General features: G+C 38.3%; 1 protein-coding gene across 2 annotated transcripts; it reads left to right on the top strand.

Moving 5' to 3' along the window:
* Positions 1-1,963: 1,963 nt before the first annotated feature.
* Positions 1,964-7,984, top strand: LOC104094380 (beclin-1-like protein). 2 transcript variants are annotated; one of them, XM_009600304.4, is made up of 9 exons: positions 1,964-2,219; positions 3,027-3,562; positions 3,913-4,037; positions 4,597-4,645; positions 4,990-5,148; positions 5,804-5,889; positions 6,361-6,432; positions 6,507-6,552; positions 6,818-6,944. In XM_009600304.4, the coding sequence occupies exons 1-8, from the start codon at positions 2,045-2,047 to the stop codon at positions 6,523-6,525; spliced, it is 1,221 nt and encodes a 406-aa protein (XP_009598599.1). In that variant the 5' UTR covers positions 1,964-2,044; the 3' UTR covers positions 6,526-6,552; positions 6,818-6,944. The 2 variants fall into 2 exon arrangements, with proteins under 2 accessions (XP_009598599.1, XP_009598598.1); XM_009600303.4 differs by lacking the exon at positions 6,507-6,552 and adding an exon at positions 7,629-7,984 and having other exon boundaries at positions 1,968-2,219; positions 6,818-6,967.
* The last annotated feature ends 2,197 nt before the right edge of the window (positions 7,985-10,181 follow it).

Genomic DNA, 10,181 nt, shown 5'->3' with positions numbered 1-10,181 from the left:
TAAAATGGACAAAGGAGATCTGCCCAGTGAATTACCCTTCGCGAACGCGAAGGGTTAGATGCGAACGCGAAGCATCAGGACAACAATCCTTCGCGAACGCGAGATGCTGTACGCGAACGCGAAGAAGGAGGGAGCCAACCTTCGCGAACGCGAAGGTACAATCGCGAACACGATGAAGCAGGAGACAAACCTTCGCGAACGCGAAGGAGATATCGCGAACGCGAAATAAGCAGAAATCAGACCTTCGCAAACGCGAAGTATTGTTCGCGAACGCGAAGAAGAAACTGGGCGAAAAAACTGGACAGTTCTGGAATTTCACGATTTTGACTCCAAACCATTTTAATACACGACCTAGCTCATTTATCGGAATCATATCATATCTTGGAGGATCTTTGGCTTATTTTCAGCCCATATACTAGAGAACAAGTCTTGGAAGTTAGGGTTCTTGCACACACACTTGGGTCTTGAGGATTTGAAACTTTTGGTTGAGAATTTCTTACTCCTTTATGCTTATTTTTTCATTTTCTTGCTTTGTATTGTATATCTAAGTGTGTAGTATTTATTTCCAACACTTGAATCTTGTTTATGGAAATACTCATATTTAAAGTGTGGATTAAATACCTTGTTGTGCTTATGTATTGAACGATTTTTATTTATTATGAAGCGAGTTGTTGTTTCTTTAATTATTCTTGTTCTCGAATGTTTCCAAAGGGATTAGCTAACCCTAGGACTCGCCCATTTCCTTCGGATTAATTTTGGAAAAAATAGTTCGGGTTGGGAAAGATTAATTAACAAGAACTTGAGGCGTTAACCCTTACTTTATAGATTCTACCTAGGGATAGGAATGAACTACTTGTAGCCATATTCGGGTGTGCTTAATCTCTTAATTGTTTTAGGGATAATTGAATTATCCCTAAAACAATTAAGAAGTCTTGTTAGTCTTCGAGAGAAGCTAATTTAGACTTATTATCCGAGGCTAATAAATAATAAACTCATTCATATTTATAAAATTGTGAAATATATTAGATCGTTACTTGAGTATAAATCCCGATGCACCCATGCTTGTAGCCATTGATCATTTTACTTGCTTTCTAGGTTAGTTTATGTTTTCGTATTTAGCTATAATATTTTCTCAACAACCATTCTAAGTGTTTGGCATTGCATAACAAGTAATTCTCTTACATTCCTAATCGCCTATATATTGTTTTCTGTGGGATTCGACCCCAACTCATAGTTGGGTAAATTATATTGCATGTGACCATGTCCATTTACTTTTTAGTGATGGATTTGGACGTCATCACTTCTGCGGACCGCACATTTCTGAGTGCGGCCACACATGGCTCTTCTGTAGACCACACATTTCTGAGTGCGACCGCGTAGCTGACTTGTGCATCCGCACAATAATTGTGCGGCCGCACAATAATTGTGCGGTTCACACTTCCTTTGAGCTTGGAATGAGAACTCTCTGAACTTCTGATCTTGCTTAAATGTGCGGACCGCACTTTGCATTTGGACTCTGATAAACATTCCTTCGCAATCTGAGGCCGCAGATGAAAATCTGCGGTCCACACTTTGAGCTTTTGTGTTTGATTTTATCCTTGAGTTCAGATCACTCCTTCTTGAGTTTGATTTCATCTTAGTGGCTCATTTTTCAATTACTCCTGCAATTAAGCATATTTCATTAGTTTTCGGGAATATAATTAAACACTTTCGGACTAAAACAAAAGTAAAAATGTGCTAATAAGTAGTCAAAATCCCCACTCATCATAGGGCATTTTTAAAAAGTTTGACTAATGACAAGGGTAGATATGTCCCGATAATATAACGGAGGGTAGATGTGAACAATATAACAAAATAGCGGGGTATATTTGACATTTTTCCCTTTATTTTTTATTTTTTTACATGGCTGAGTAATCGCACAAAAAGTCTAAAATCAAGTTGATCCGGAAACAGGATCCGATCCACCTGTTAACGGAGCTTCCAAATTTTCCATCAAATTCATATAACTCAATTCCAACATACAGAATTCGTCGATCTTCAATCCATGACGAAAAATAGCAGCAGTAGTACTAATAACCTTACGCCGGATAAGGGTCGGACTTTACCGGTTGACCCGAATCTTCCTCGGTACCTCTGTCAGAACTGCCACAATCCTCTATGCATCGTCGGCGTCGATAATTATGCCGATAAATTCTTCCCGGATTTTCCTTCTCGCTCCGGTTTGCCTCCGCTTCTCTCTCTCTCTCTCTCTCTCTCTCTCTCTCTCTCTCTCTCTACCTTTATATGTTCATCAATCAATCAATTAATCATGTAAAAGATTATGTGGACTGCTGTATTGGAGGTAATAATTGGAAAATTTTGGATGCAATAAAAGCTTTTACTTTTGGTTATTCGTGAAGTAATTGTGTGTTAAAGAAGCTTTAATTTGGGATGCTACTTAGTTCAATGGAGGACGCAACATTTGGAGTTTTCAGTCCGTTTGGTTTAGCTGATTGAAAATAGCTCATAAGCATTAAGTGCTGAAAAATAGTTTTTTTGTGCTGAAACAGATTTTATAAATAAATAGTTACGTGTTTTGGATAGAAGTGGTGAAACTTATAATAAATAGTTGATGTGTTTGTGGTAAAAAAAGAAGTGCTGATAAGCTATTTTTCTATTATTATGTGTCCTTAAAGTTATTTGCACAAATTATAAATTAAGAAGTATCTAAGTAAGGAGAAGAACAAACTAGGAAAATGGAATGGAGAGGGACCAACTTATGTCTTTTCGGATGATTTTAGCTTAAAAGCACTTTTGGTGTTTACAATACACAAAGAAAAGTTAAAAAGTCGTGTAAGCTAGTTTGACTTGCTTATAAACCTACTTAAACACCTCTAAATAACATTGGATTTCCATAATACGAAATCCCTATATTTCTTGTTCCTAGAGATCCTCATTTTGTTGTTAGTTTTCTTTTCTATGTCCTGTGGAATAGTACAAGCACAGATAATACATATATGATTTGCTGATTTGGAGGCTTTGTGCAGGGATGCAGGGTTCTTCAATGCATGGAGCTGGTAGTGTTATAGGGTCGAGCCGTATGGAACATTCCTACGTCGTATTGCCAAAGCAAAGAAATCAGGGACCAGGGATTCCGCCTCGAGGACGAGGAGGATCTGCTCAACCAGATGCAAGCCAGTTTGGGAAGGCCATGGAAGAATCGTTCGTGGTTTTGCCCCCACCAGCTGCTTCAGTGTATAAGTGTGAGCCTACATCTGATGGAGCTGGTACAAATGTTCCATCACCAGATGGTGGGCCTCTAAATGCTCCTTCACAGCCAAACAATTCTGGGTTTCACTCCACCATCACTGTCCTAAAGCGTGCATTTGATATTGCCTCAACACAGACCCAGATTGAGCAACCGTTGTGTCTTGAATGCATGAGAGTGTTGTCTGATAAACTTGATAAGGAGGTTGAAGATGTTAACAGGGACATACAAGCCTACGAAGCTTGCCTTCAGCGACTAGAGGGAGAAGCAAGAAACGTTCTTAGTGAGGCTGATTTTCTGAAGGAGAAATTGAAGGTGCTTAACAATTTTGAGACACATAAAGGACATTGTATTTTTCACCTTTATATATAACATAGAGAACACATAAATTAAGATGCTATGTAACCTGATACAGCATGGAAGTACCTTGGGAAAACATAGACCTGGAAAAATATTTAAGCACCCTGAAGTCCTTGATCCTAGTGCATTGAATGTGAGGATATTACAAAGATAATATATTAGAATATAATGGAAACACAGTTGTGGATAAAGAAAGCCGAGGCTTAGCGCGTACCTTTTTTGCAATAATGTCTACTGCGCTTTTTCGTAAATCTTTTGTATTGAAGAGCGTTTGTTGATGTTAATGTGTTTTCATGCTGTTGAAGATAGAAGAAGAAGAGCGAAAACTTGAAGCAGCAATAGAAGAAACAGAGAAGCAATGTGCTGTAGTCACTGCCGAACTGAAGGAACTAGAGTTAAAATCAAGCCGCTTTAAGGAGTTGGAGGAGCGGTAATTCTCAAATGATCTGAATTGCTTTTTTCACTTTTTGGTGCAGCAACTAGCTGTCATAAATGTAGTTTAGGAGACCGTTTGAAAAATTAAGGTCGTAAAACAGCTCATCAGAAGTTAGAAGCAAGCAGAGTTAAAGGCATGTAAAACTCAGATTAGTAGCGGGGAGACACATACTGTTTCTTTTCGGTGCACCCATGAGATTCTAGTTTGTACATAGATCTGGTGGTGATTCATAGAGTCATATTATGCTGTAGATTCTCTAATTTTTGCTGCTTGTATACCATAGATTTTTCTATTATTGCTAAAATTACCTTATTTGTTGACACCAACTAGCTCGAGATTGAGGATGTAATGGTTGATGTTGTTGTTATAGTATTATAAAGGAACTCGGAATAGGCTGAAGTAGAGAAACCTACAAGTAAAAGAGTACCTGTCACTATAGCCGGGCTTGGTTGCATGGACCAAGAGTTTAATAAAATATGTCTATTAATTAAATTAGTTGTTTGAGATTTCTTATCACTAATTGCTAATAGTTAGCATGCCTTCTCTTTGCCAGGTACTGGCACGAATTCAATAACTTTCAGTTTCAGTTGATATCTCATCAGGTTTCTTGCTACTTCTTCTCACCATGCATCTGTTTGTATCTGTTTGTATCTGTCATATTTACTTTCCTGTTTGGGATAAGCTTTGGTCGTGTGTCGTGCCTCTTCAAATGGTAGCTTAGTGCATTTCCCTCCCCACTAAAAAGAGCTATTGGATATTCTCAATAACAACAAAAGAAAACTCCATCAGATGATTGTGGGAAGTCTGACTCAAATATGGGGGTAGAAGAGAAGTATCTCCCCTTTATTTTGGGGAGGTTTGGGGGGTGGGGGTGGGGGGAGGGTTGGTGGTGGCGCTTGTGTTGGAGGGAGGAAATCAGTGTTAAAAAATGATTTTTTTACTGCAGGAAGAGAGAGATGCAATTTTAGCTAAGACAGAAGTTTCACAAGCTCATTTAGAGCTGTTAAAGAAGACTAATGTGCTCAATGATGCATTCCCAATCTGGTATGATGGTGAATTTGGAACGATTAACAACTTTCGTCTTGGAAGACTTCCTAAAATTCCGGTATGCTACTTTAATTTATTTGGATATATTTGTGGGGTTCCTGGTAGATAACTTCAGCAGTAAGTTTTGCTGCAGTATCTGATATTCCTTACTGAAGTCGTACTTTCTCTTAAAATACTTCCTCAATATATCAGATTTATTAAAAATATTATTATAAAATTTATATTTGTTTGGGTTATTGGTTGGAGGAGTCAAGTAAATTTGTTTGTTGAAAACAGGAATAGGTCAAGGAAATTGGTTGAAAGAGCACAACCTCTGTTTAGGCCATTGTGAAATATGTTACATCTTCAATTCTATCTCCTGTTTAATACAAAGTTTGATGAAAGGAAATGGAAAAATAAATGCTGTGCAAGTACTAGAGAATATACTACATGAATTCTGTTTGGTGTATTGACTGCTGTACTACATTTCGACATCTTGAATGATGTTATCTGGTAGTAGCTATTTTCATCTACCTTTTTTTTTTCCTTTGCATTTATGAACTGTTATTTTGTGTTACACTTTAAATGGCAGAAAGGACTCATTATTTCACATTATGATACTGTATGTCGTACTCTCTCGTATAGTCTTTTTTTCTCATCATAATTATATTATCTTTCTTCTTTTTCGATTTTTTCATTATCTCAAATGTTCAGTATTTATGATAAATGTTTAGGTTGAGTGGGATGAGATAAATGCAGCATGGGGCCAAGCTTGCCTTCTTCTCCATACAATGGCTCAACATTTCCGGCCAAAGTTTCAGTATCCCTATTGGAATATACATCTATCTATTTGTTAAAAATATAGTCCTATTCTGTCATTTCCTTGATGTCTTTTACTTCCTAGTTTGCGTGTTAGGATGCAACTCTCAGCCTAAGAACTGTTGGCGCTTACGAATTATGAATCTTAAATTGTTTGTGATAGATCTAGATTAGGTTTGATCCAAGGTGCATAAAGTTCTTGTTGAATCTTTTGACCTTACCGTCTAACGTTTCTTATTCAAGCCTTCATTATACTTTTTCACCCAATCACCAAGTTGCCATGTTTGTTCAAGTAAACTTAATCTGACTAGAGTTAATGTTCAGCTTCATAGAGCACGGATAAACAATACTAAGTATGACAGCATAGAAACTTTTGGAAGCTAGACACTAGAATACATAGCTTTTCCACCCGTAAAGCATAGTGTTCTTGTTGTTATCTGTCTGTTGTGTATCCTTGATTTTCCCTTTCCAGATATCGGATAAAAATTCTTCCCATGGGAAGTTATCCTCGGATCATGGACACCAATAACAATACTTATGAACTGTAAGTTTATTCCTTTTTTTCCCAAACATTTTTATTACCATTCTGTCAATTTGATACAAATAAGTTGATTTCAGGTGGGCGATGATGCAATAATAATCATATTCAGTAAATGTGGGACGGGTAGTTTGCTTAATATTCACGTGGTTTCATTGTAATACATTGAGCTTTCTACTTGATAATAGTGAATGAAATGTACAAACTCCGAAATCACTTCTTGGAGGCCAGTTCTTTTGCATTTTCCTTTCCAGTTATCTTAATACCTAGGCAGTAGCGGCTTATAAAAGAAAAAATAACTTTGGCAGTAACAGGCACTGTTTTTGGTTTTCCAATAGCAAACTTTTACCTTTTAGAAGTAGCTAATATGATCCCTCTTGCTCTTTTGAAGATTTGGCCCGGTAAATCTCTTCTGGAGCACACGATATGACAAAGCAATGACATTGTTCTTGACCTGCCTAAAGGAGTTTGCTGACTTTGCAAATTCAAAAGATAGGGAGAACAATATTCGTCCTGACAAATGTTTTAAGCTTCCTTACAAGTAAGCCTCTGCATATTCAGATGTGTGATTCCCATAGAAGCTTCAATCTTTTAGCAAAATGTTCTATAGTAACGGATTTACATTTTGTCAGATACATTGCTATTGTGTAATTGGTTGTCAGAATTTCTGCAAAGAAGAGTTTGGTAGATTTTGTTTTTATGATAAGGTTGCTTGCTTATTTCCATCTTTTTATCCCTGAAAGAAGGAGCTTGAAGTTCGAGCAATGACATCAATTTAGATCAGTTGGAATAAGTACAGAAGTTTCTTTGCTTTTCCCTTTTATTTTATAGGTTGGTAATGTAAAGGGGTGGGTGACTTGGCATGGTCATTCATATGAGGCTATAATATGTCTTAGACAACTGCGTGCACCAGTGGGACTTAACTAAGGGAGAGTTGGACAGATTCCAACATGGAAGGAACTAAACCTGATGCTTTTGCGAAGTACTTTTATGAGTCTGCTGTTATTTTGTAATTTGTATTACACCAATTTATCTTGATCTTCGAACTGCTGCTTTGAAGTGAATTTTGAGCTTTTTATATGGCATATGTTACCTGACTCAATGTTAGATATAGAATTGGCGTTCTCCAACAAAGTTCTGGTCTGATGCATTTCAACCAGAGTACTGTAACAGTTGCTTAATTATCTATGGCTTTCTTGCAGGATTGACAATGACAAAGTTGAAAGTTACTCCATTACCCAGAGCTTCAATAAGCAGGAAAATTGGACCAAAGCTCTCAAGTACACACTCTGCAATTTGAAGTGGGTGCTCTACTGGTTTGTTGGAAACACAAATTTCCAGCCACTTTCTGCAACCGTCTCTTCACAAGCTGAAGTTCCAGCTGCAGGATCACTGTACAGCAAACAACCAACTAATACCAAGTTTCAATCTTGAAATCACTAATACCAACTTAGATTGAAATCACTAATACCAACTTCTCTGTCGTGCTTAGCATGTTGTAAATAGACAAGAATGTCAAATTCTATCAGTGCAAAGCAATCACTTTAATGTTCCATCATATTATTTTCTCGACTCGTTAAAAAAAGTTGAAGCTGTATATTCCATAAAAGTCGCATTTAATCGTGCTTGTGATTTTTCTCTAAATCTTTAATGCACTGTGCTACTACACGAAATGATTAACTTATATATGTGGTTGGAAAGAGGACCGAATATTGTTTAAATTGAAGCATAATGTGAGAAAACTCTGATTCAAGGGAATTGCATGTTGTAGTATATCATAAATTTGTACAACAGGATTAGTATCTTCACAAAAATTTCATATAAATAGCCTAAATTTTAGTCACCTTTTGCTGGTGTTACTGCAAACACGCAAATGCGGAGACAAAACTTGTCCAGAAATGGAAGCTTGTTATGTCTGTTTTGGCGAAATTTGGTAGTTGTAACGCCAGTTTCCTTCTCAATTTACGATGCAGTTCCTTTTGCAGCTGAAAACCTTGTATACGGTCGAAATTGAGCTCGCCTACGACATGGCAGGTCAGGCTCGGAACTTGGCAATAAAGGATTGAAGATCAACTCCAAGTTCCACCGGGCTAGAACCCGGGGTCGGAACGCCTGCCTTCGAGAACATTGAGTCTGTGATCTCGGAGTCGACCATAACCCCGAACGAGCTCGAAGAAACATTGTTAGCATGACCAACAGAAGACCGAAATATCCGTGACCGGTCAGATATTACGGCAAAAATCTCGGTACGTATCAATAAGGAACCGGCAATCAGCAAATCAAGAGCTTTTTTACCTTTCATAAAATTGTACATAAAGTAGGACTCCCCTACTATATAAAGGGGGTCTGATAATTCATTTAGTACATTGTAACACGCATTCCAAAGCAATACATTATTATTATTTTCATTAAGCTCTTATTCTTCTGTGTCTTGATACCTATCGAAGTGCATTCGGCTCGAGGGTGGCCAACCTTTCAAGGCTAAAATTGTCCAGTTCGTGTGGCTTGCATTTACTTTATCGTCATTTATTTCAATTGCAATCCAATTTATTATTTTGTGTCAAGTTAATCCACGTATCCTTAAAACCACTTACAAATTCAATTGTTATCCAATTTTGAGGGTAAACAGTTTGGCGCCCACCGTGAGGGTAAACAGTTTGACACAAATCTCCATAACACACACTACTTTACACTTGTTCTTTGAAGTGTTTCTAATTTCAGGTTAAAACACAAAATACCAAACTCTCAATCAGCACCCCTACATGTTGACAATGAGTCTGGTCATCACGGTGAAAGTAACAATGTAGCGCCCGACAACGAGATATCGCCCGTTGATCCCATCGGAATTCCGATCGCGGACCCGATTGACGCTAATTCACATGTTGCTATCAACACAAACCTGCCTATTGACACCGAGAATAGTGTCCGTGGTGGAGCCCGATGAGTTGCTCAAAATACACAAAACATTGGAGGAGACAAGATCAATTTACGGGTGATCTTCGAAATGTTGCAGGCTCAACATGCGGCGATAGCTCAGTTACAGAACCAAAGCCGCACACCGAGCAGAGTTGAACCCGATCCACCCCGGGAAGTCACCCGCAGGGATGAACTGGTCGCAAAGAGGTCGAATGAAAACGAATCGGGGACTAACCCCGAGATCATAAAGATGCTCGAGGAACTGACAAAACGGGTAGAATCAGGGGAGAAGAAAATCGAAGCTAATGACAAAAAGGTAAAAACCTACAATTCCAGGGTCGACCAAATCCCAGGAGCACCGCCGATATTTAAAGGCTTGGATTCCAAGAAGTTCGTGCAAAAACCTTTTTTCTCGAGCGCGACTCCAAAGCCGATCCCTAAGAACTTCCACATGCCCGAGATTCATAAGTACAACGGAAGACCCAAATAAGCATGTAACCTCCTACACATGTTCCATCAAAGGGAACGACTTAGAGGATGATGAGATCGAGTCTTTCTTGTTGAAGAAGTTCGGAGAGACCCTGTCAAAAGGAGCTATGATATGGTATCACAACTTACCTCCTAATTCTATTGACTCATTTGCTATGCTTGTAGATTCTTTCGTGAAAGCACACACCGGGACTATCAAGGTCGAGATCAGGAAGTCAGACCTTTTCAAAATAAAACAGAAGGATAATGAGATGCTCAGAGAGTTCGTATCCCGGTTTCAAATGGAACGGATGGACCTGCCACCGGTCGCTGATGATTGGGCCGTTCAGGCATTCACCCAAGGACTTAAC

Source organism: Nicotiana tomentosiformis, chromosome 5 (genome assembly GCF_000390325.3).
Source record: "Nicotiana tomentosiformis chromosome 5, ASM39032v3, whole genome shotgun sequence".
NCBI classification, from domain to species: domain Eukaryota; kingdom Viridiplantae; phylum Streptophyta; class Magnoliopsida; order Solanales; family Solanaceae; genus Nicotiana; species Nicotiana tomentosiformis.
Note: the sequence above shows the minus strand (reverse complement) of the source record. Positions and strands in the feature narration are given on the sequence as shown.